The sequence below is a fragment of the Euleptes europaea genome, chromosome 6 (genome assembly GCF_029931775.1).
Source record: "Euleptes europaea isolate rEulEur1 chromosome 6, rEulEur1.hap1, whole genome shotgun sequence".
NCBI classification, from domain to species: domain Eukaryota; kingdom Metazoa; phylum Chordata; class Lepidosauria; order Squamata; family Sphaerodactylidae; genus Euleptes; species Euleptes europaea.
In genome coordinates, this window is record NC_079317.1 from 27,297,543 (window position 1) to 27,324,631 (window position 27,089).

Genomic DNA, 27,089 nt, shown 5'->3' on the forward strand with positions numbered 1-27,089 from the left:
AAATTTCTCCCACCAACCCACTACACATACATTTTCACATTTAAAGGGTTAACCACGTTAGGCAGATATCTCAGCTACCTTGACCTGTGGTTAACCCGTGACAACTGACTTTATATATTAGATTTATTTAGGCTGGAAGAGGGGCATTAACTCCATGGTATGGGAAGTTGCAGGGCAGAAATGTCCAAACCTATCTTATCCTCTTATCTGCAGCTGAGAAAGGCATTTTACACATGCACCATTCCCATTTCAGTTAGAAATAGCAACATTGTAATTACATACTTCAGATATCTCTAAACATATAAATGACATACTTTTAGTAGCTTATTTATTTATTTATTTGAAAGAAATATAGGGAAAAAACTCTAGAAGAGGATACCCATCCTGAAGATGATGTATCATCCTTTCTGGATTTCATAGGAGCCATTTCTCAAAATGACATAAGTTCCAGCCTTGGTCTGAATGGTCCCTAATGGATTTTTATGTAATTGACCAAAACAAGGAAGAAGCTAGCTCAACATTAGAAGGATAAAAACCCATGCCTTGTTGTTTTAATTAAGGTTAAAGTAAAATTCTCCTCCCTACACATACATCTTTTTACAATAGAAATATGTAAAATCAGTAATTAAATATACAATTTTGCAAAGTACATGTTTCAAGTATGCAATCAACTACATTTTAAGAAACAATATATATTCAAGGCTTGGCATATATGATGTAACTTTTACAGCATCTTGGTTCCATCAACAAGTGTCTTTCCATCAGAGTACAACAGTGAAAATGTAATGGGTCGTGTGATAATTATTCGCTGGGGGGGGAAAAGAGATAGACACAATCAGCAAATTTTCCCCCCCATAAACATAATGTGACAATTATTGTTCTACACTAGCAATCACCAAATCCCAAATACTTCAAATTTAGGTAGAATGAACTGTGAAAAATGACATTTTCAACATGTGATTATAAACTATTCAAACTTCGTGCCTTTTTTTTTGCCAAGGGCCTTTATTTATTCATTATAGTTCATCTTTCTCACTGAGACTCAAGGCAGATTACACGGTTTAAAACAATGCAATCAAATAGACATTTATTAAGCAACACAACAGAACAAAAATAACAAAAATTAGAAACAATGCAAAAAGTAGCAGTGTTATCAGAAATGCAGAAAATGCATTGATTTTGATCCTGCAGTTGCATGGTTTGGTTAGCAAGTACAATTTGACAAAGTAAAAACAACAGTTAACTACCTGGTCTGAGTTCGAGTCCATTTCAAGGCATGACGCGGTGGTACAGAAACAGAAGGATGGTAGAATGTACAGTCTACTCTGGTACAATGAGTGTTAAACCGACAATGCTAAAAAGGGGGGAAGGGGAGATTCAGAAAATGCTACTGAAACCGTTCAATTTAGCTAGTTTAACTGGGTCTCCCCAGCTCTAGTCCTAGTCCTTTGCCACACTAGCAGCCCCCACCATCTTCTTCTTTCTCTCTCTCTTCCTTCCTCCCTCCCTCTGCACTTGTCCCAGGCTGTATCCTCCAAGGCTGGTCATGAGTAGGCAAAGTGCCAGCGCCGCCAGCACACTACAATGAAGGATACTCCTGAATATGCAATTATGAAGATGCTGCACTAGTTCTTGAGCTCCAGAATGCAATGTCTGTGAGCCAGCATAAATGAATTTCAGCCCTATTAAGTATGGGCCACTCGCCTATGGTAAAGAGGCCTTCATTTCAGACTCTCTCTGTAGAAGGAGACTAAAATACAGTACTTACTTTCGGATGGTAGAATGGACATTCCATTTTCTTACACGCAGGGAAAAATCGGCAAAGCTGGCTGGTAGAAGACGCTGCTGGTACTGGAGGTGGGGCTGTGACACCAATTAAGGGGAAATAAATTAAAAGCAATGCCAGGCACCAAAGTGAATGCTTAGTTAAAAGGAACACAGTTCTTCCAAACAAACATTCCATGATCTAATGGTACCCCTTTCCACTTTCTTAGAAATCTTCCATCAGAGGAAGGGAGCCCACAACTTCTTCAGAAAGGAGCAACAAAGGTGTAAGCGGCCTTTACCTGGTTTTGAAGGTGGCAGTGGAGTCCGCCGGCTGGCATGTGTGTAAGGACAGTCTGGCTTACTGCACTTGGCATCGTATTTGCAGTTTGGATGGATGAACAAACATTTGTCGGCAAACTTGCAATTGGGAAAAGCTCTGAAATTTAGACAACAAACAAGCACAATACTTGCTGAGTACACTTTTTACAATAAGGCTGTGCCCAAATGCCTGCCCCTCCCTCATTCCTGCTGTCAAATATAGCTCTTTTAACATTGTACTCTAAGGCTATCACTCTACACTTTTAAGAGAGGACTCCCGTTTCATTTAAATAATAACAGATCAAAATTTAGGAAGAACACCTAGGAGTACTGGTAGAGCCCAACTCCAAAACCACCAAACTAGTGTGTGTGTGGGGGGTCTACTTTCTTCAGACCCATCTGGGGGCGGCCTTCCTGGAGTGCCAAATGGTATCACCAGGGATGTAAAGGAGCCCATCCAATTGATAATGGAGCAGGGAAAAACTGATTTAAATTTGGAGGCCCCCAGATAATGAATTTAGTGTCCCCGCCGGCCTCACAGCCTGGGGTCCAGGGCAGCCCTGCCTCCTCCTTGGCTAGAGAAGCCTGCTGAGCAGCGGGCCAGGGGCTTTTCCCGAGCCCCCATACCGAGGGCGGAACTGAAGTCATGCTGATCACCTCCAGGCCTAATTTCTGCAACGCTTTTGCTGGAGGCCAATCTACTTGCACCGAGACACTTTTGGGCACTAACTTGCACGGCAGTGTGGGATGATGGAAGGCACATTCATCTCCATTTTTGCAGGCCGGCCAGTACTTGCAGCGCTCCGGGACTTTCTCCGCTTTCTGAAGGACAGCCATCTCCCCCATCTCCACTGTGGGAAGAAACCAGAGGCGTTCTTTCAGCATCCTAGTTGACTCCTGAGTCTCACTGTTCTCAAGCAAAGGGCTGTCACACAGAGGAGGGTGCTGAGTTATTTTCTGTTGCCCCAGAAGGTTGGATCAGAACCAACGTGTTGAAATTAAATCAAAAGAGTTTCCGTCCAGACATTAGGAAGAATTTTCTAACATTTAGAGCGGTTCCTCAGTGGAACAGGCTTCCTTGGGAGGTGGTAAGCTCTCCTTCCCTGGAGGTTTTTAAGCAGAGGCGAGATGGCCATCTGTCAGCAATGCTGATTCTATGACCTTAGGCAGATCATGAGAGGGAGCGTACCCTCGCCATCTTCTCGGCATGGAGTAGGAGTCACTGGGGTTGTGGGGGAGAGGTAGTTGTAAATTTCCTGCATTGTGCATGGGGTTGGACTAGATGACCCTGGTGGCCCCTTCCAACTCTATGATTCTATGATGTTTGCATCGTATGTCTTATTTACATGAACTGAAACCGTGCAGGGGCATACTCGGGATCCCTTCACAGAGAACATTACATGGGAAGAGATGCAAGTACTCGTATCACTGTGATGGTCTGAATAATTAGAGAGATAAGAATCAGAATTAATTAGAATAAATAATAATTATTAGAATAATTAGAGAGTCCACCAAGGGGAGTTTAAACTTTTGGGTTTTTTTTTATTATAACCCCTCCCCCTGGCGTCACTTCCCAAACAGCATTCAAAACTCATCTGACAGCCCAAGACATTTTTGGCACCCAAAGCAAAAATGCCTCTTGGAACCAAATTATGAAATAAATGTCCATTTGTCTTCCCTTCACAGTGCCCAGAGTCTGCCACATACAGAAGCCACTTCCAGTCTGATTAATGGAGATACTGATACCGTCTCAGTCTGCCTCTACGGAAATGTTGGCTTATACTATCAAAGACAATCATCGCTATTTACACGTTGCTTACGATGTTACACTTACTCTAAGAATTCCAGGAGGTAGTTGTGAATTTCCTGCATTGTGCAGGGGGTTGGACTAGATGACCCTGGTGGTCCCTTCCAACTCTATGATTAACACCCAGAAGGGCCCCTGGAAGACAGTTTGAAAATCACCAATCGAAGCCCACAAAATTTACCAGTTGCCTTGAAGTTCAATGTGGTACAGAGATGCCTGATAGAAAGATCCCATCACTGGAAATCTGGTTTGCAGTTCAGTCACTGTGCTCCTGCCCCAAAGAAAGCCAGACTAACAGAGATGCTTCCCAATCAAGCTACCCTAAGAGGCTTATCTACTGAACATGAGTGAGTTACCGTCAGCACTCCCCAGCTGTCGGGAGATAATATGCATCTGCTGCGCTCGAAGGCTTCTTAATCCCTTACTGGCTGGTGCTTTGGGGGGGACCGGTCTGACTCCTTCCATAAGACTCACTTCCTCCTCCTCTTGATCTGATAGGTACCCGGGAGGGCTGGGCACGCCATCCAAGGTGACAATGAACTTGGGACTAGCTGGTTTCTCAGGCTGCAGAAGCTGCTCTCTACAAAAGATGTAAGAAAGGTCAAAGCTACCAAAACAGACAGCAGAATAAAGAACAGTCACTTACACCAACACAACCACACACGGTTCATGACAGGGGGTCATTTCATTTACAAGAGGCGGGGGTGCCGTCTTCAACAACAGAGCTCTATCACTCTTCAGAGGCTTAAACCACTTCCTCCCCCCCCAAAAAAAAACAGCTGATGGCTGAAATGGGAAGCACACGTCACTCTTATGTCCCCAAAAGTTTTCTTTCACCCTGCATTAAAGGGTCCCCCTCCTATGTCTCTACATGAGTCACTGCTCTGGGTTTGCCTCCTGGATGGGCAGAGACAAGCCCAGAGCTGTAACTGATGAAGAGATTCAAAAGCCAGCCTCTCTGGGTAAGAAATCCTGTGGCCTCTCTGCATCAGAAACGACTCCAAGACAATTAGTGCAGAGATGGGGCACAGTTACGCGATCCCAACTACTTCAGGGCAGAGGTTTGGGTTCCTGGGAGCCTTTAAGTAAATTACATTTGGGGAATGAATGGCCTAAAGGGCCTTAGTGAACAATCTGATGGCAGGTGAAACAAATTAAGTAAAGAATAAAAAGCGTCCTTCACTGTGACTATTACCTCTATAAACGAGCAAGGACCCCTGTTCTCCAAAACCCATAACAGGGCAGGGGGCGACGTCTCTGTGGGCTGCCCCTGAGACCAAAACTCATTATTTGGGTATCTTCTTGGCTGTGTGACCTCCAAGAGCAAGCGACATGGTGAAATTCCAAGGTACCTCTTCTTACCGTGTCTGTATAAGTCGCCCCGAAAGTGCCTGCACGGGCCCTGCGGTGTTCTTCCCGACTTCCAGGTTCTGGGGCACCACGGCCTCCGCAGCCAGCTTCGGCTTCTTCAGGATAAATGACCTGGTATCTGTGTGGACCATGGATTCCAAGTCATAATAATCTAAGGCAGAGGGGAAATGATAAAAGATAACTTTGGTGCAATCAGAAAATGGGGACGAGGGTGAAGATAATTATAAGACAGAACAAGCCAGGCAAGCATGCCTCGAAGCAGCACGTAGACAGGGACAGAGCTGAAGAAGCAGATGCACTGAGCTTAAGATGAATTACCTTGCTCTAGCATGGCTGCGCATGCGCACTCTCGCTCCTGCCCTTGGAGCCAGTTATCCTTAAATTCATGAAGAGACCAGGAGTACAGAAAATGGGTTGGTTTTTATATGCCAATTTTCTCTACCTTTAAGGAGTCTCAACACAGCTTATAATCACCTTCCCTTCCCCTCCCCACAACAGGCAGCTTGTGAGGTAGGTACGGCTGAGAGAGCTCTAAGAGAACTGTGACTAGCCCAAGGTCACCCAGCTGGCTTCATGTGGCGGAGTGGGGAAACCAACCCGGTTCACCAGATTAGAGTCCCACCGCTCATGTGGAGGAGTGGGGAATCAAATCCGGTTCTCCAGATTAGAGTCCACCACTCCTAACCACTATACCCGCAAGAGAATATTAAGGTTATTGAATCCTTTTTGCCATTTCTAAGCTGGCCAAAGTAAGTGGCAGACAAGAGTGGCATTAGGTGGGGGAAAGGGGGGGGAGTCCCAACAACAGTTACTTGCAGCACAGCAGTAACAGTTACTCTGGAATAGACATCACCATCCAAAGAAGCACTTTGTTTGGAAATATGTTTTCAAAAAATCAAACGTTTGAACCAAGATGGCTTTCATCAGCACCAGTAGCATCGACACAGCGCCAGAAATTCTCCCACTGAAATGAAAGGTAGAGCGCATCTGCTTGCTCCAGCAAGTCACTGACCGTTTATTTTATTTATTATATTTATAACCCGCCCTCCCCCCACCAAAGGGGGGCACACACACAAGGATTTTCCCAGTACAGCAGACAATACATCCACGCTCAGTGAACTTCTCCATTAATCTGGCGCTCAATTAACTGGGTTGCTCAGGATGTCACACCTTGGAATAATGTAACTTTGCACTTCTTTCTTTGCCACAAAAACAAGGTCAACATCAGAAACAGGCACAGGTAGGATGGTGCTGCTGCAGTTGTCTTGTTTGGGGGCTTCCTAGAGGCACCTGGTTGGCCACTGTGTGAACAGACTGCTGGACTTCATGGGCCTTGGTCTGATCCAGCAGGGCCTTTCTTATGTTCTTAAACAGGCGCGTAAGGATGGATGCAGATTGGCCCGTTTTGATGCTGAAACAGCAGGAGAAACTACGTACCATAGCAGAAGTCAAATCCCATTTCCCTTGAGGAAACTGGGGGCAGATGTGGGAAAGGAATGCAGAAAGTCTGCAATACTGGGCTTTTAGCCCGTTATCTTTTAGCACATTCTATTTTATGCCCAAAATATAAAGATAAATTGAGACATGACTGGAGCACTTGGCAAACTTGTTTTGTAAAGGGACTCTGGCTAACCTGGGGTGTTTTGCAATGTCGCTTCGATGCCTGGTTCAAGCTGGAGGCGGGAGAGCAGCTGCCTTTGTTGTGTTCCTAAAATAAATGTGGAATGAAAAAGTTTAGGATTGCTAGTTCAATCCAAATTGAGATGCATGTTGGGAAAAATTCCCCTCAACTCTATCCTTCGGAGGTGCCCTTTTCCCCCACAAGACAAATTATCTCTCCCCTTACAATCCATTTCAGCAGATTCCTACAAAAAGTGCCATGCTTGGGGATTTCTCCCTCTCCCTATGAGCCTGTTGGGACATGATGCTTCTGGATTCAACCTAATGGGAGACTTCTCTTCCTCACTATAACATCAGGTTTTCTCTCACAGGATCAAGGAGATTCCTGTTTCCAAATCGACAGGGAATCTTCCTTGTTCCTTCATGAAAAGTGTCGTCTCTTGATGCCCCGACCGACCCTCCCCTGCCACCAATTCCTGAGTGGACCAGGGAAGAAAGGAAAGGGCAATTGTCACAACTGCTCTCTGCAGAACGTTCCGTACAAATGTTAGTAAAATTCTGCACGTTCTGTTTAAAAACAGGAAGGGGGTTGTCAGGCAGATAATGCATTTAAACAGGCAAGGATTAGGTGTTGGTTTCTCTCCATGCCAAAGATTATGCAAGAACCTGAGACTCTTATGAATTGAGATTTCGACCCAGTAACACGGAACAGGCTCTATTACAAAAGTCCACATGCTAGCTGTAATTAATCAGCCTGGCACAAGCCTTCAGGGAGAAGAGTTCCCTTTTGTATGGTAGCACGGTGGCATTCTCAGCCTTACCTGGAACTCTCCCCAATGTCTGTTCCTTTGGCTCGTCTTCCTGTATCTGGGTGTCCACTCTGGATGGCCGGTTCTGGATGTTCATCATTTCTAGGAGGGCTTCATCATGGGAAGTCCGCGTTCTGGGAGCCACGGGAACTGTCTGCTTTGGTGGAACTTTCCACAAAGCAAGCAAACAGCCAAGAGAGTAATGTGAAGTGCTTTATTGCTAAGAAATTACGTTATCCTTTCCTTTATTTCAGGCTCATCTGACCAGAGGTCTTGAGCACAACATGCATGGGATAAAATACTTTTAACAATATAAATAAATTATGTTATCTAAAAAACCCAGTTAAAATGGACCAAAATAATAGCAGTTTCTGATCAAAGAGAGTTTGGCTTTCAGATTAGCTTTTGAGTTTTCAGGGAAAGAAAACACAGAGCTCTGATCCTATGCCATGCAAGCAGAACTTTCCTGTCTCTCATCTCCTGCTGCAACCTTGTGCCCCCTGAAACTGTGGTCCCAGTGGTCTGTGGAGACAAGGAAAACCATAAGGGTCAAAGTATGGGGTTGCATGGGGGGTGGGGAGAGAGAATTCTGCTCTCCACAAGAAGAAAATGCTACGATAAGCACGGCCACAATATCAAGCTTGGGTTTGTGGTTTTAATGTTCTCCTTTTCAGCGCTTTGTGAATTTATTTTTACTGTTCTGATGTGGTCCTTTTAAATGTGAATTTGTTGTAAAAGCCTCTGGTTATAAGAGGTAGAATATAAATATTTTAGATTACTAAGGCAAGATGTGCACTGCAAACGTATACTAGATGTATACGATTAAACTATCACAGCTTTCCCCAAAGAGTCTTGGGAGCAATAGCTTGGCGTGGGTGCAGGGAATTCTCTGTTTGGGCATCTTTCTGGTATCTTACAGTTCCCAGAATTGCCTGGGGAAAAGAGAATGATTGTTAAACCAGCTTAAGTCTACATGCCATCTTAAGCAGTCATGGGGATTTTCCCTGACAAGTGGGATTTCTGCCTTACTTGCAATACTTTTAGATGTCTCAATAATAAACTTCTGCTTGCAATGTTGCAGTTAAAATTGATTGACAGTACTGTAATCTTAAATGTCAGTTTCTTTCTGCAACAATGAAGATTCACTTGGGCCTAATGAACTGGGCTCAATGTATCATTGCCAAGCATAGTTAAAAATGGTAAAGGTCTCCTGTGCAAGCACTGGGTCATTCCTGACCCTTGGGGTGACGTCACATCTCGACGTTTACTAGGCAGACTTTGTTCACAGGGTGGTTTGCCAGTGCCTTCCCCAGTCATTTTCCCTTTATCCCCAGCAAGCCAGGTACTCATTTGACCAACCTCGGAATGATGGAAGGCTGAGTCAACCTTGAGCTGGCTACCTGAAACTGACTTCCTTCAGGATCAAACTCAGGTCATTAGCAGAGCTTTTGACTGCAGTACTGCAGCTTACCACTCTGCGCCACGGGGCTCCAAGCATAGTTACCTGTAGCATAGTTGGTGGTCTTTGTCACCGATTCCTGAGCTTCAGATATTGCTTTCAATATTAAATTCTTATTGGCTTGTTTGGAAGGTGGCAGTGAAGGCCTGGAAAGAGTGAACCCAAGAGATACAGGCAAAGCAATTAATGGGATCATTGTTATAGATATTCATCTTTTCCTTCGTAATATAAAGCATATGGTCTACTGCCATGTTCCATGAGCTTCTGGAGGCTTGCCTCTGCTCAGCTACCCCCTTCCCCCATTCTGTACTATTCTGTGGACCGAATGCCTACCGACTGAATCACTTAACTGCTCTCTTTATAGAGAGTCTTGCGTTCACTTCACGGGGGAGATCTAGATGTTGGACAGCTCTGCAAAATAACCCTAACACGTGCTGAAGTGCCTGGCAACTTCAAAAACTGGACCTCTGCTCTGGTGGCAGAGGACATACTACTATAAACCTCTCCAATCACACAAACACATGAAGCTGCCTTCCCAGAATAGGACCCTTGGTCTATTAGGGTCAGTATTGTCTACTCAGACTGGCAGTGGCTCTCCAGGATCTCAGGCAGAGAGGTCTTCCACATTACCTACTAACTGGTCCTTTCAACTGGAGATGCCGGGGATCAAACCTGAGAACTTCCACATGCCAAGCAGAGGCTCTACGGCTGAGCCATGGTCCCTCCCTGAGCCTTGTACGATAACACAATGTATAAGCAACTACTAACCTAAAAGCATTCACATCATAGCAAAGTTAAGGCTGAGATGCTTTTCTCACTCCATTAAGAGCAAGCAAGCATCTATTATAAAAATCATATATTAAATAATCAAATGGTATCACATAAATCCAAAGATAATATATATTTTTCTAGGTGAGTTATATGGCATAACTTGATCAGTTTGGGAACATCTCCATGGAAAGGTCTCACATTCCTGGTTTAGCACTTCAGAGTACCGTATATACCCGAGTATAAGCCGACCCGCGTATAAGCCGAGGTGCCTAATTTCTCCCCAAAAATGGGGAAAAATTAGGCACCCGTGTATAAGCCGAGGATCGGCTTATAACCCCTCCCCCCCCGCGCAGACTTACCTTCTGGGCTCCTGATGGCAAAAGCGGCGGATCCGGCGGGGGTGGCCTTCCTGCAGCTGCAGGAGGCTCCCCCAGGCCGCTCCTGGCGGCGGGAAGTGGTGCGGCCCGGCGGGGGCGGCGGAGCAGCCTCCCCGCGGCCGCAGGGGGCCTCTGAAGGCCTCTCCCGGCCGGGAGAAGCCGGCGGGGGCGGCGGAGCGCCCTCCCCGCGGCCGCAGAGGGCCTTTAGAGGCCTCTCCCGGCCGGGAGAAGCCGGCGGGGGGGGCGGAGCGCCCTCCCCGCGGCCGCAGAGGTCCTTTAGAGGCCTCTCCCGGCCGGGAGAAGCCGGCGGGGGGGAGTCGGAGCGCCCTCCCCGCGGCCGCAGGGGGCCTCTGAAGGCCTCTCCCGGCCAAGAGAAGCCGGCGGGGGGGGGGCGGAGCGCCCTCCCCGCGGCCGCAGGGGGCCTCTGAAGGCCTCTCACGGCCGGGAGAAGCCGGCGGGGGCGGCGGAGCGCCCTCCCCGCGGCCGCAGGGGGCCTCTGAAGGCCTTTCCCGGCCGGGAGAAGCCGGTGGGGGCGGCGGAGCGCCCTGCCCGCGGCCGCAGAGGTCCTTTAGAGGCCTCTCCCGGCCGGGAGAAGCCGGCGGGGGGGGGGGGGCGGAGCGCCCTCCCCGCGGCCGCAGGGGGCCTCTGAAGGCCTCTCCCGGCCGGGAGAAGCCGGCGGGGGGGGCAGAGCGCCCTCCCCGCGGCCGCAGGGGGCCTCTGAAGGCCTCTCCCGGCCGGGAGAAGCCGGCGGGGGCGGCGGAGCGCCCTCCCCGCGGCCGCAGAGGGCCTTTAGAGGCCTCTCCCGGCCGGGAGAAGCCGGCGGGGGCGGCGGAGCGCCCTCCCCGCGGCCGCAGAGGGCCTTTAGAGGCCGCTCCCGGCAGAGAAAAAATGGCGGCGGTAAGTTCCCCCCTCCCTCCCCCCTCTACCGTATTGACCCGCGTATAAGCCGAGGCCGGCTTTTTCAGCCCTTTTTTTGGGCTGAAAAACTCGGCTTATACGCAAGTATATACGGTAAGTTCCTTTTCTGGAAATCGATGTATCTATTTCAGTCTTCCCATTCACTGGCTTTTATAAAACAAACATCCAGATCTTCCTGTACCTTCTTTCAGGCTTTGCAGGCACAGACACGCTGCTGGAAATGCCTCCCAGTCGCAGGCCATAATCTTCCTCCTCCTCCTCCTCCTCCTCTTCCTCTCCCCCTTCGTTACTGAACCGTTTCACTCGGACCACTGAGCTAACAACGGGCAGCTTCCTTTTCCTGGAGCTTTCTTCCTGCAAGCAATAGAACAACTCAATAATCGTTGGTTTTATCCACGCAAAAAAAGAAAGGAAAATTCTCATGTTCTTGTCAGAGTCAAAAAAGTGTGTTTTAACTGGGCAGGCTGAAAGCCCTGAAGAAACCTGTAATCTTTGGAACCACATGGGGAAAATGCAGTTTTCATCCTAAATTAGAAACATCCACTGTTTTTCCTGAACAAGGTACAAAAACCCAGAAACAGGAAAAAAAATTCAGTATGCATCGCTCTATATTAGGACAGCAATACCATGTATACAACCCAGCTTTTGGGGGGAGAATACAAAACACATTATGGCAGAAGGGATATAGTTACAGGAGGGACAAGGAGCAACAGAAAGAGAAAACACTTGTTTGGGGCAGGTGTGTAATTGGCTAAACACTATGTGTGACGGCCAGAAATCCACATTCCCTGAACAACAAAGATTACGCATACACTTCCATGTGTATATGGGTATGGAAATTGTACAGTTCCCTTACCCAGGAAGGTTAGAAAATTTCCTCCCAAAGGAAACGGGCTGAGATTTTTAGAATCCAAATGTGACAGCTATTAGGTTCTATATGAAATATGGAACACGTCACTCTATTTATATCCCCAACCATTTACCCATCTTTACCCAATGCAACCTGATGAACCTGAGAAGGTGATGACATGGATTGTCCTCTCACCCTGTCACACAAGAGACGCTGGAAGCCATTCATAACATGGCAAAAAGAGGGTGGAAATGACAGCCGCATTCATAATGGAGGAAACTAAATAACACTGTGACAGGCTGTAGGAAGCTTGGACACAGTTGTCGAGAGCAGGAATCTCAACTCTGTAAGAACAACTGTTAAAATGAAGGATTTATTATGAAGGGTTAGTGTTCCTAATATCTAATTTAGTAACGCTTCCTTTGATACAAAGGAAGAAAACAGTGCTGGCTAGACAATGGGAGAGGCCTGGATATAAAAAGACTGAATATGAGGGGGGTAATTTCCCATCCTTCTTCTCAGTCAGGAATATGAAGCAGAAAGTTAAGCCAAAAGCTTCCTGAGGGGGGACTTCACAATGACCAATTCTAAGAGCCTTGTACATTCCACGCTATCTTATAGAAGAAGAAGAATTGGTTTTTATATACCAACTTTCTCTATCACTTAAGAAAGAATCAAACCAGCTTACAATCACCGTCCCTTCCCCTCCCCACAACAGACACTCTGTGAGGTAGGTGGGGCTGAGAGAGCTCTAAGAGAGCTGTGACTAGCCCAAGATCACCCAGCTGGCTTCATGTGGAGGAGTGGGGAAACCAACCTGGTTCTCCAGATCAGAGTCCACTGCTCCAAACCACTACTTTTAACCACTACACCATGCTGGCTCCATTCTAAGCAAGCCACTGTCATCTGCAACTGACCTGTCTTGTAATAATGGATTATTTGCCTTAGCAAAAGGCTTAGAATGCTTTTGGAGGAAAGCAGGATCTCAGCGCCAAGAACAACTAGTCAGAAAAAAGCTTCAGTTGGAAGAAGATGCATCGCTGTTCCCTCTTTACTAGTAAGTGCATTTGCCTTATAGAGAATGGTCCACTGGTCCACAAAGGTCAACACTATTTACTCTGACAAGACAGTGGCTCTCAGGCAGAAAAATGTCTTTCCCAACACTGGATACCTGAAGACATTTTAACGGGAGATACCAAAGGCTGAATTTGGGACCTTCTGCATATGCCAAAATGTGGGCTTTGTCCCTCCCAATGATTAATCAGTACGAGATGGCAGTTATCCGATTTCCTTTCTGGCAGTATTCTTTAGGTTACAAAAGGCCAGAGACTCGATGCGATAGATTGACCACAGGCTGACTTGGTGATAAATGCTAAACTATACAGGGATCTGAAAGTCAGGATTTGCACAACTCAACCTTAAGGCATACAAGGTACTAAGAATTTGCAGCCAGATGAACAAGGAAGGTTGTTTTCATCTTAACCATCAAGATTTAGTACAGTGTTTTTCAAACTACATCCTGAGGGACCCTGAATTCCCTTGGAAGCGCCTCAAAGAAAAAGTTGCTAATTACAGACCAGCTTCTCTCAGAAACAGTGTGACGACTGGTGGATCTCCCTCTCAAATTAGACCAGGGCCCTGCGGGACTTACTGCAATTTCTCAGGGCCTGTAAGACAGAGTTCTTCCACCAGGCCTATATTTGAGGGCAACAACGGTCTATCATCTGCCGGCCTCCCTACACTGCCCCTCACCATCACGTTCTATGTCTGTGTGCACCCGCCTCCTGCCTGAAGCCTACATGAAGGCTCCACCACCACTGACTTAGAAACTATCTTGGAGCCATCTGAATTGAAACTATTACTTTTAAGCTGTTAATTCAGCTTGTTGTTTTAATCATTTAGTTTCAAAATTTTTTTATTGTATTATATTTCTGTTATTATAGATGCTTACGCCGGACGCAAGCCTCCTTGAGCCCTGCCTTGGTAAGTGAAGGCAGGATACAAATCTAATAAATAAATAACTTAATCCATACTACAACTATTCATCTTCTTCCTCAAAATGCATAGCCACAGAAGACTGCTGGAGGTGTACTAAGGAACACGCAGCAGTGGTGCCGTGTTAACTGCTTGCGCACCCGAGATGACCTATCTTTGACCCAAAGCGGTTCTACAGCAGACACAGCAATGTACTACGGCTTCGTTGAAGGTATAAAGACTGAAACCATGGGTTTCATACCAGGCATTCCATGTGCCTTGGCAAGGTGCAGTTCTACAGGACACCTGTACAAGACCACAACTATGCCACTTCCTACTTCTCCTATTTAAGGCTAACATTGCGCCCACGCACACTTTTCACCTCTGCGGCACTCAAGTACTGGAGTCTGGATGCCACAAAGTTCAGATGCCAGCCATGGGAGTATTTTTGATCACCCTAGCTAAGTTTAGAAGAGGGGACTCCAGGTGTCCATGGTGACCTCCGTTTGTTGAGTATGTGTTAAATTACCAGCATAGCTTGGGCTTACGTACTTACCTCACAGCTAATTTTATCAGTGTTCACTCTGAGAGGGGGCCTGTAACTCTCAGCCAAGCTGCCAAATGCGTCTGGATCACAGAGCGGGAGGGCTTCCTGTGACCTGATGCCCTGCGTCTCGAGCAGCTTGCCAGTCGGTATGTTGCTCTGTTGTGGCAGCCTCTGCAGAAGAACACTGCCTTCTGTGTTTCGACTCGCCGGAGGCCGGTAGATTTCAAGAGATGGGCGGGAAGAGCCGTAAGTCACTGTGACGAGGGGCTTCTTCCGGGGCATCCGATTCTCCTGAACAAAATTGAGGTCTTCGTCAATGAGATCGTCCGGTTCAGGTTTAATGTCAATTACGGCTTCTGAGGGGGACAGTTCCCTTAGAGGTTTCACTGTGGACATTAAGAGAGAGGTGGAGCCATCTTGGCAAGACTGCCTGTGTGAGAGAAGACAGAATATCAAGTTACTTTCCTACATAAAAAATAGAAGAAAAACTTAAGGAGGAACTGAAGAAGCAAGATGCCCTTTCTAAGCCCTAGAAATACTATGTCTTCTTTCAGTAAGTTAAATCCAACATACTTTATTTATTTGAAAGGAAGACTAGGTTTTTCTCCACCTGTGCTTTCATGAAGAAGAGAGGGTCATCTTAAATTCACATAGAAGTTATAGTTCAGTAACAAAACAGTTTTTGAGTATAACCTTTTTTAATGGGGATCATCTTATATCATCTTCTTTTCTGGCAAATACAATCAACTACAGCAGGGAAGAAGCTTTTGTAGAGCACAACCTGTTGCCACGGATCCCATTCATCTTAATGAATGTCAAGTAGAAGATTCTGCTCAACCTCGTCTTCCATCTCATCGGTCAGTTATTTCCCACTGCTCTCAAAACAGCCAAAGAGCTTTTTTGCCAAGAACAGCAGCAATATTTACTAGCAGGTATACTGGACCGCATCCCTCTAGATTCCAGGCTTTGGTGCAAAGCTTCATGCCCGCCTTACCATTCCCAGGGACATTTGGCTGGCCAGGAGGGGGAAGAGAATGCTGGGCTAACAGGTCTCTCCAAGCCAGACTTCTTGCAGGTTTTTATTGAGATAGTGCTTATTTAGATAGTAGACAGACAGTGTAGTATAGAAGAGCACTGGATTAGAACAATAAAACCAAGATTCAATTCCGTCCTTAATGGTGGTCACTAGGTGACCTTCAGCCAGTGACTCTTGCTCTCTCAGCCTAACCTTCCTCCCAGGGCTGTTGTGAGGATTAAATGACTGGGGAAACCATATATGAAGAAGAAGAAGAGTTGGTTTTTATATGCCAACTTTCTCTACCACTTAAGGGAGACTCAAACCAGCTTACAATCACCTTACCTTCCCCTCCCCACAACAGACACCCTGTAAGGTAGGTGGGGCTGAGAGAGCTCTAACAGAGCTGTGACTTGCCCAAGGTCACCCAGCTGGCTTCGTGTGTAGGAGTGCGGAAACAAACCCAGTTCACCAGATTAGCCTCCGCCGCTCACGTGGAGGAGTGGAGAATCAAACCCGGATCTCCAGATCATACTCCACTGCTCCAAACCACCGCTCTTAACCACTACACCCTGCTGGTGTAGTGCCCTCCATATGCAGAGCCACATATGGGGCTGGGACAAACAAACAATCCTCTCAATAGCCCTCACAACTATATTTTAGGGTAGGCCAATATTGTTACTCCCCTGTTGCACATGGAAGCTGAGGAAGAGTGACTGGCCCAAGTCTGCACAGCGAGTTCATGGCAGAGCTGAGATCTGAACCAGGGACTTCCCAACTCCCAGTCCCACGGTTACATTAAACCAGGCCTTGAGCGAAAACCTTACCGGGCAGCAACAGCCCTCTGGTCCTGGAAGCTAGTTGAAACTCTGGCTTCAGTCCTTTCTGGCCGAGAACTTGAGACTGCAAGAGGCGGCAGGATTTCTTCCCCCATCTTCTCCTCAATCCCGCCTGAAGTGCTTTTGCCCAAAGACAGGCTGTTCTCAAAAACGTTAGGCTCTGAAGTTTTTAGGCTGGGAGGGTCTGGGAAGAGAGGCATAGTTGATCTTAGCTCAAAGTTACCACACAGTTTACAAAATCACCACAGAATGTCTCCCTATGTAGATTTTAATAGAAGGCAATGATCTCTGATTACCAGGATGGTAAAGGAGGCTTTCAAAGTCATATTCCCCTCTTCCAGTGGATGAGAACCTCTTTTAAAGTCCTGATTCCTACATAAATTATAGGAACAAGTAGGGAACCCACTAAGACTTGCAGGGAGCATCTTGCTTTCCCCTCCCCCACTATTTCCACTTTCTCCTCCGTGAACACCCCCATAGCCTCTCTTTTCCTCCTTTGTTCTCACCTTTCCACTCACCAGCTAACTTTCTTTTACCTGCACCCCACCTCAGCATCTTCAGCTTTCCCGCCTTCCATTCCTCTGGCTTCCAGGAGAACTCTGGCCAGTTACGTGGTGCCAGCCACCAGACTCAGGCCCAGCTGCGCTGTGGGCTATTTGCAAGGGGACTTGTGTGAGGGGCACCTCATTTTCCCTTGTATCCCTTTTACCACACCATTTCCTCTGTCCCTTCCTCTGGCTACCTTCATCTGCTTTTCCCTTTCCCTGCTTCCTTCTCTCCTTCCCATCCACAACCCACCTTTTATCTGTCCCCCATTTTCAGCTATATTTATTATCTAGTTACTTCATTTTTACCTTGCCTTCCTCTACAATGGGGACCCATAAGAAAAGCCCCGCTGGATCAGACCAAGGCCCATCAAGTCCAGCAGTCTGTTCACAGTGGCCAACAAGGTGCCTCTAGGAAGCCCCCAAACAAGACGACTGCAGCAGCATTGTCCTGCCTGTGTACCACAGCACCTAAGATAACAGGCATGCTTCTCTGATCCTGGAGAGAATAGGCATGCATCATGACTAGTATCCATTTTAACCAGTAGCCATGAATACCCCTTTCCTCCATGAACATGTCCACTCTCCTCTTAAAGTCTTCCAAGTTGGCAGCCATCACCACATTTTGGGGCAGGGAATTCCACAATTTAACTATGCGTTGTGTGAAAAAATACTTCCTTTTATCTGTTTTGAATATCTCACCCTCCAGCTTCAGCAGATGACCCCACATTCTAGTATTATGGGAGAGGGAGAAAAATCCAAAGCAGCTAATATCATTCTCCTTCATGTTATCTTCACAACTTATCCCTGTGAGATAAGTTAGACTGAGAATGAGTAACTGGAAGCTCACTGGTCACTAAGTGAACATCCACGGCAGAGTGGTGATTCGAACCGGAGTCTCTCAGGTCCTACTGGCTTTTATGTGGTGGCTACTGCTAAACGGTAGCCAGACCTGGATGAGTAATGCAAGTTGAGTGGTAGCAAGTCACCTAGTGGTGCTGCCAGGCCTCGCCCCTTAAAGGACAAAACAGCCCCCTCCTCATGCCTTTTAGTGACAGAAACTAAGAATCCTCAACAATAGGGTTGAGGTAGCCTAGCAACGGCCACTGAGGGCATTTCATCCTTAAAGCTACCGGTGCTACTTCTATTATTTGAGTGTATTTAACCCTCCCCCCCCTGCAGTATTTTGGGTTTTTTTATATTTCAGATTTTTTGTAAAGTTGGGGCTTTATTCAGGTTTGTAGAAAGATCTGTTGTCTGTTCATGACCCCAATCTCTAGATTTAAGTATCCATGGATGGGAACCATGTTGAGAATTAAATATACTGATTATATATAAATGACTAATTCCAAAGCTTTTAAAAAAGATCTTGCTAAAAGTGTATGCAAATACATCTGAACACTCTCTCTACCTGAAGATTTTCATTTCCAGTTGAAAGATCTTTCCTTTACCTACCTGTAGTTACAGACCGGAGTTTGTCTAACACACCATGAAGCCTGGGGGGGGGGGGGGAGAGAAAGAAAATTATTTAACATACATTGCGAATGTCTTAAATTAAAATTCTGAAGGCAACTTCCACTTTTCATTATGACCTCTGCCATCAACAAGGAACATGCAAGGAGACCAGTGTGAGGCACTGTTGGGTTGGGACACTGGTGACCTGACTTCAATCCCCTCCGTCCATTACAAAGCTCTCAAAATCACACGCTACTCAGGGTTATAAAAATTATCAGTAACATCAGACCATTTTCTTGTATAACCATTTTATCAACACAAACAGCTCAACTACATGAAGCCCCTGTGAAAGGTCATCCAGAGCTTTGGAAAGAGGCATCATCAATATGATGACAATACTGCATTCTACTTTTCCATTTTCACTGAATCAGTCGAATCCCTATGCGTTCTGTACCTGTAGTTCAAAAAGGTAATGGGCTAGCTGAAGTTCAGTCCAGACAACACCCAGGTGCTGTTGATCAATGATATTATAAATCAGGGACTAAGGGATCAGCATGTTCTGGATGGGATTGCACACACACCCTGCAGGGGCAAATTTGCAGATCTGTCCTGACAAATGGAGGTACAGGCCACCTCTGTGAGACTTCAGGCATTTGCCCAACTTTAATTGCTGTGTCAAACATGGTCTCAGCCACGGTTACCCATGCTCTGATCATATCTAAACTGGACTACTGTAATGCTCTCTACTTGGGGAAGGGAAGGTGATTGTAAGCTGGTTTGAATCTTCCTTAAGTGGTAGAGAAAGTCGGCATATAAAAACCAACTCTTCTTCTTCCTAGAAGCTATTCAGAAGCTTCGAATAGTGCAAAATACAGAAGCTAGATTACTAACTGGTGCTAGTTACTCAGATAATATTCTACCAGTACTGAAAGAGCTACACTGTCTGCTCCTTAGCACAACTCAGAGTGCTGCTTATCACCTTTAAAGTCCTCGACAATTTGTGACTACGGTAGTTTAAAGATCTTTTACTCCCTTATATACCTATTTCAAGTGAAATAGTCTCTCAGAGGTGACATGGGTGCCTATCAGGAAATGGGTCTTTTCCACAGTGGCAGAAAATTTACGGAATTCTCACACCACAGCTACTCACCTGGCTCTTAGTTTTGACAGCTTTAGGTACCATATGGAAACCTCTCTTTTTGTTCAGACTTCTGTGAATTAACACTGCTGTCCGTGAGTACTGGGGGATGCTGCTTGATTTTGCAATTAGCTACTATAAATGGTTTGTTTTGCCATGACTGTAACTGTATTTATTGCCTTGCATCCTACCACTCCACTCAACAAAGTCTGAAGCCTTCCTCTAGGCTTAGCAGACTTCCACCAACAAAAGCTGGCCCTTCCTCCAGAGAAAGAGCCACTTCCATAGGAGGAATGCTCCTTAGGCTGGAGAAAAGCTTCAAACTTCGCTGAGCAGAGTGGTAGGGTGCAAGCAATGGCTTTGAAGAGTCAACTGCCTCAAACTTTGAGTACTTTCAAATAAGTAAACAAACACATAACTTCATTGATGCATGCATACATAAGTGGAAAAATGATCAGCCGCGCATGTCAGGGGTGGGGGAGAGATACCACAAAATGCTCGGTTATGCGTATTACTCCCATTCTGCAGACAATCCACTGGATGTCTATTTGTTACCAGGCTCAATTTAGGGTACTTGTTATCACATACAAAGCACTTCATGGACTTTGTTCCTCATATCAGCAGGACCGCCTCTCCCCCTATGCTCTGCCACAACAGGTTTGCTCATCGGAGCAGAACCTTCTGCAGGTGCCACCCTGCAAAATGGGCAAAATCAACAACCGTCCATACACATGCATTCTGTTGCAGCACCCTCACACCTTATGAGGCCCTTGGACAAACATGTATGCTCAGCAAGCTGCGTGTAGACTTAACCCAAATACCCTCTCCTGGTCATCTGCATTAGTGTCTCTATGTGTAATGGTCATGTTTGCCTAGACACAGCTAGTGACATATACCTGTGCAGAAAGTTTTACAATGAAAAACTTAGCAGAAATCCTAAACAGAGTAACAACCTCCTAAAACCATGGATTTAGAAGAGTGCTTTGAATTACACTGGTAGTTATGCACGTTCATGTAATTAAATAGGTAACAAACATACCATACAGTAAATCTCACAGTATTGTTTCCTAGAAAGAGGGAAAGGTCCTCCGTCATCTGTTCCTGGCTTTTCTTGTTAGCCACCATGACCATGATATAATCAGGAAGTTCTTCATCTAATTTAAAGAAATACAACCAGTATCAATTTTAAGGATTAACATACACATACATAAAATTCTTCTGTGGAATTTAAGGCAGGAAAGACAGAAATCTCAGCTGGTCTCCCATCCAGGAACTGACCTGATAAAAATCTGCTTAGCTGCAGGAAGGTTACTGTATCATCATGTGTTCCATGATCTGAGACCAATCATAGACTCTAACAACTACAGGAACAAACCTTGGAAGTTATCAGTTTAATGCTGATTTGTAGTTAAGGGAAGAAAGCATAGTTTGCCGTTTTGTCCAATTCAGAAATCACAACAAATTATGGTTTGCTGGGAATATAGAAGTCTTCGACATCAAAACCATATGTGGGAAGAAGAACTGACAAGCTGAAGGACTTGCTCAGCTTGTTCCGAACTCAGCCGCAGAGTTTAGGTAACACATACAACATTTCCAGTAAACAATCTATTTCCCCAAGGGTTCAGCCCAGTATTTTTCCAGTTTTACTAGAGAAATGACAGAAGAGAGTACATTAAATACAGGGCACACATTTCAAAACAGAGAAAGCCTCTTCCTTCTGGAGCTTCAAAGCAGGTTTCCCAGGTGCACCTTACAGAGCTGTAGTGACAAGAAAAACAGCGCCGACCAACAGTGGCCCTGCACAGAGTTCTTACAGGCAAAAACCCCCACTTTTGGAATAGGTCTAATTATCCTATGTGCTGCACAATAGAAGGAACAGTATAAATACAGAAGAATGGAGATGTCATCAATCAGAAACCTGTTAAGCCAAGTACCATGACAATTTTCTGTTATAAGAATCCCATGGAAAGAGGTTTACATTTAAAACATTAATATTAGAGTACAGATTCTGTGTACTATGCTCAACGATGGACTTTTCCATTTTACTTTTTTCATTTTCTACTCATTTTGTTCTTAAATAACTCCAGGAAGGAGGACTATAACTGTTAAATTGTTTGTAGCATATCTTGACACTGGTACCATAACTGCTCTTCTATTTAAAAATTATTTGTACAATACCAACAACCTGGTGTTTTATACTTTTTGTTTCTAAAGGTTCCCACTTAAGAAGACACATACAAGAGCTGCTAGCTGCAGCAGGAATGCTTCCGTTATTCTTTGACAGAGTCTCAGGACATTTAAGAAGTGCACAAATGCAAAATTGAACAAGTGCAGTTTATTCTGCCAAGGTGATAAAGGGGAAAGTGCTATACCAAGCTACAAAACACTGTCGTTACATTTCAGAATACAGGACTTGTTATCATAAAAAAGAACAGTTAATTTGCACATATGTACATGTAGAAGGACATGCATAAATTTAACACAATGTTCTCTTTTTATTAAGAACAACCAAAGCTATTGTGAAACCTACCGACATATGCTCCCAGTTCCTGTAGTTTTCCCTTTATAGCACTCTAAAAGAAGATTTAAAAAGTAATTTTAGGCTGCATATTTTCAAGCAAAAGACATTCAGAAGTGATTCTAAACTCCCAAATGCAAACTTAACTCTTATAATTTAAATAGGCTTGCTGCCAATTATTACCTGATGCAAGTGGTGGCAAAGTTATGCTCTTCTTGGCCTAGATGTGAGCCAATAACATGTTATCTTCTAAATATTACCAGGTTTATAGTCATGAATAGGCTAGTTTAATCAGATTAGCAAGAATAAGGGCAGTATTGAGCAATGGAATAGCTTTCACGGACATCAGGGGTTACCGCATTATGTATTCCCAGCAATGTATTAAGAGTTTGAAAATGTTATTAAAAACATCACTCTAAAAGGGTTTTTGGATGCCACGGCTAAAAAATGGTTGGAAGACATCTTCAGAGCTAAAGGGGCCAAACAAGGGGGTTACCGCACTTGTATTCCCAGCGATGTATTAAGAGTTTGAAAACGTTATAAAAAATACTGTTCGCACTTTTTATGTATTCCCACCGATGTATTAAGAGTTTGAAAACGTTATAAAAAATACTGTTCACACTTTCTTTGGCCCCTTTAGCTGTGAAGACGTCTTCCAACCATTTATAAGCCGTGGTATCCAAAAACCCTTTTAAAGCGATGTTTTTTACAATATTTTAAAACTCTTAATACATCAAAATATTGTCGAAGGCTTTCACGGTCAGAGTTCATTGGTTCTTGTAGGTTATCCGGGCTGTGTGACCGTGGTCTTGGTATTTTCTTTCCTGACGTTTCGCCAGCAGCTGTAGCAGGCATCTTCAAAGGAGTAACACTGAAGGACAGTGTCTCTCAGTGTCAAGTGTGTAGGAAGAGAAATATATAGTCAGAAAGGGGTTGGGTTTGAGCTGAGTCATTGTCCTGCAAAAAGTATCAAAGGTAATGTGCTAATCATTGTCCTGTAAGTATCAAGATAATGTGCTAATGAGGGTGTGGTATATTAATATGGAACTATTGTATCCTGAAGTGATCTGTTAATGTGTGAAATCCAAAGCTAATCCGCATGGCTATTGCGGACTGTAGTCTTTGTTAGTCTGGAATACAAAGTGCTGGGAATACAAAGTGCGGTAACCCCCAAAGTGCGAACAGTATTTTTTATAACATTTATTATAACATTATAACATTTTCAAACTCTTAATACATCGCTGGGAATACATAATGTGGTAACACCCATCTACTGCTCTGAGACCGCAATGCTTTGCACACTTATTAGTGAGCAAATCCTGAAATCCTCTGGTTTACATAGTAATTTTCTCACTGTTTACACAATAATTATGTTCCTCCACAAATTATTGCTTGTGCTAAGAATGCTAAAATTCCTGTGAAATATTTGTCCCTCTGATGTACTTATGCATAAGTACATATTGCCCTGACCTAGATGGCCCAAGTTAGCCTGATCTCATCAGATCTTGGAAACTAGGCAGGGTTGGCCCTGGTTAGTACTTGGATGGGAGACCTCTAAGGAAGTCTATGATTGATATGCTGAGGCAGACAATGGCAAACCAGCTCTGAATGCCTCTTGCCTTGAAAGCCCTATTGGGTTGCCATACGGTTGCTGCGACTTGACAGCACGTTCCACCAAGGTACATCTCAAAAGATGCAATCTATTCTACAAAGTTACACAAAGATATCTGTGTTATGGAACAGGAACATGGAAGGGTTGTTGGTTTCTGTTACTATTAGCTCTGTGTGGCTAATAGTAAGATAAGGATATCTGCGCTGTGGGTTTATTCCTACAGAGACGGGACGTCAAGTCCAGACCCTGTGAGTACCGCTTCTCAATGACTAGGAACTGCATAAAAAGAAAAGCAGATATGAACATTTAAGCAAACAAATGCTTCTGTCACTACAGCACTGACAGAGGGCTTTTTGTGCAACAAAACTCTTTATGAACATAAGAACAGCCATGCTGGATCAGACCAAGGTCCATCATGTCCAGCAGTCTGTTCACACAGTGGCCAACCAGGTGGCTCTAGGAAGCCCACAAAAAAGAATTTACACTGAATGACAAGAGCTTTGTTTAAATGAGCAAAATCAGGGTCGGGGGGATTTGGCACATCATACCTCCTGACTATGCCCACCCCGCCCTCTACAAGGTGATCCAGCTAGAAGTTGTATGCAGCTAGGCTCTCTCCATACAACCTAGGATCCTACACTTTGCAGAATTCCAAACCATGCACATAGAACTTTTGTGCATATGACCCGTACAAAGGAAGCACATCTTCACAAAACGCATAACTAACAGGCACAGGATGTCATGATGGCCACTAACTTGTGTGTGAGTAAAGTGCTGTCAAGTTGCAGCAGACTTATGGCGAACCCAGCAAGGTGTTTTCAAGGCAAGTGAGAAGCAGAGGTGGTTTGTCATTACCGTCCTCTGTAGAGTCTTCCTTGGTTTTCTCCCTTCCAAGTATCAACCCTGCTTAGCTTCCAAAATCTGACGAGATTGGGCTATACTATGCCGCCTTCCCTCCTGACCACTAGCTTAAATGGCTTTAAAAGGTGATGAGATATATTCACAGAGGATTGATCTATCAATGGCTATTATTCATGACAGCTGGATGGATCTTCCATGTTTGGAGCAGACATCTAAATACCAATGACAACATGACTAGCCATCCATGATTATATTGCATGATTCTAGGTCACTCACACACCTCATGAATAGCTGCACAACTAGCCATATAATTACAGATAAAAAGTACTATTTTTTTCTAATTATGAGTGAGATTTCTGTATTTGAGCAAAACTGGCTGAAAAGCACCAATTCATATGAAGTATCTCTAGAGAGCTGGAAACCATCCCTATTATAACAGAATGGATCCTTTGAAAATTGCAAAGCAGATGTGGTTAATTGGTTTTTGTTGGTTATCCGGGCTGTGTGACCGTGGTCTTGGTATTTTTTTTCCTGACGTTTCGCCAGCAGCTGTGGCAGGCATCTTCAGAGGAGTAACACTGAAGGACAGTGTCCTTCACTGAGACCCTGTCCTTCAGTGTTACTCCTCTGAAGAAGCCTGCCACAGCTGCTGCCGAAACGTCAGGAACGAAAATACCAAGACCACGGTCACACAGCCCGGATAACCTACAAGAACCAATGAACTCTGACCGTGAAACCCTTCGACAAAAGTGGTTAAGTGTGGTTTAACGTAACATTTCAGTATGATTAATATATCGAAACCCCTTTAATACTCCATTACCATAATGTATTTTTATCATACCTTAATGTGACTTTAAAAAAAGTGTGCGCCGCCCCCCCCCTCCCCAGGTTTCTAAGTCAACCTGGAGGGAGCTGAAAGGAAGCAATCTCTTCAGAAATATTGTGAAATTACCTACACGGAGGCGGCTACGGAGAGCTACTCTGGCCTCGAAGCTATATCAACACGTGTGCGCGTGTATACCCTTTATTTGTTTGGCAGGGTAGGAGCTTTCGGGAGCCACAGCTCACTTCTTCAGATTCTGAAGAAGTGAGCTGTGGCTCCCGAAAGCTCCTACCCTGCCAGAAAATATTTTGGTTAGTCTTGAAGGTGCGACTGGGCTCTTGCCCTTTTCTACCACTGCAGACAGACCAACCCGGCTACCCACTGTGAATTATCTTTATGTATTTATAAATCCTTCTATGGACCCCCCCTCCCCCTCCCCCGCGTGCATTATTATCTGCCCCGCGAGCGCCTGCAAGAGGTGCAGGGCTGGGGCCGTCCGCCCCACGCTCTGAAAACCCCAAGGAGTCGGAGGCCCCGGCGGCAGCCCCAGAGAGGCTTCCGAGCCGCCCGCGGCCCGGCAGAGCTCAGCCCGCTGCCTCTCGGGTCGGAGCTGGGCCCAGCGCGGCGGGCCGAGCGGGAGGCGAGAAGGCCGGCGGCCGGTGGGAGGGGGGGGCTCCTTTCCCTCCGCCCCGCGCTCCCTCAGCCCCAGCCGCCCTTCCCCACCCCGCACCCCCGCGCGGGGCTGTCTCACCCGGATCTTGCGGCTGATCTCGGTGCCGATCTCCATGGCCCCCGACTCCGCCAAGCGCCGCCCGTCCCGGGATCACCGGATGGGGGGGGGGGAAACAAACACACACCAAAGTAGGCCCGACCCAAGGCCTTGGGAGAGCGCGACGGGGCTCAGCCGCCTAAAGGCCTCCGCCGACAGCGCCCCCTGCTGGGCAATGGCGGGAGATAATTCGCAGTGGGTAGCCGTGTTCGTCTGTCTGCAGTGGTAGAAAAGGGCCAGAGTCCAGGAGCACCTTCAAGACTAACCAAAATATTTTCTAGCAGGGTATGAGCTTTCGTGAGCCACAGCGTGAGCCGTGTTAGTCTGCCTGCAGTAGCAGAAGAGGACAAGAGCCCAGGAGCACCTTAAAGACTAACCAAAATATTTTCTGCCAGGGTATGAGCTTTCGGGAGCCACAGCTCACTTCAAAGAAGTTAGTCTGTCTGCAGTAGTAGAAAAGGGCAAGAGTCCAGTAGCACCTGAAAGACTAACCAAAATATTTTCTGGCAGAGTCCAATAGCAAGGAAAGTAGTAGAAAAGGGCAAGAGCCCAGTAGCACCTTAAAGACTAACACAAATATTTTCTGGCATTCGCAGTGGGTAGCCGTGTTCGTCTGTCTGCAGTGGTAGAAAAGGGCAAGAGCCCAGGAGCACCTTAAAGACTAACCAAAATATTTTCTGGCAGGGTAGGAGCTTTCGGGAGCCACCGCTCACTTCGAAGAAGTTAGTCTGCCTGCAGTAGTAGAAAAGAGCAAGAGCCCAGTAGCACCTTAAAGACTAACCAAAATATTTTCTGGCAGAGTCCAATAGCAAGAAAAGTAGTAGAAAAGGGCAAGAGCCCAGTAGCACCTTAAAGACTAACACAAATATTTTCTGGCATTCGCAGTGGGTCGCCGTGTTAGTCTGTCTGCAGTAGTAGAAAAGGGC

At 45.7% G+C, this 27,089-nt stretch overlaps 1 protein-coding gene across 1 annotated transcript; it reads right to left on the reverse strand.

Moving 5' to 3' along the window:
* Nucleotides 1-527: 527 nt before the first annotated feature.
* Nucleotides 528-26,224, reverse strand: ZC3H14 (zinc finger CCCH-type containing 14). Its single transcript, XM_056851548.1, has 17 exons — nucleotides 26,146-26,224; nucleotides 22,111-22,153; nucleotides 20,620-20,734; nucleotides 18,443-18,483; nucleotides 16,431-16,626; nucleotides 14,598-15,018; nucleotides 11,399-11,571; nucleotides 9,197-9,297; nucleotides 7,705-7,860; nucleotides 6,897-6,971; nucleotides 5,255-5,414; nucleotides 4,249-4,472; nucleotides 2,816-2,936; nucleotides 2,067-2,203; nucleotides 1,769-1,863; nucleotides 1,248-1,354; nucleotides 528-808 (listed from the first exon to the last, which is right to left on the reverse strand). The coding sequence occupies exons 1-17, from the start codon at nucleotides 26,179-26,181 to the stop codon at nucleotides 802-804; spliced, it is 2,208 nt and encodes a 735-aa protein (XP_056707526.1). The 5' UTR covers nucleotides 26,182-26,224; the 3' UTR covers nucleotides 528-801.
* Between the last annotated feature and the right edge of the window lie 865 nt (nucleotides 26,225-27,089).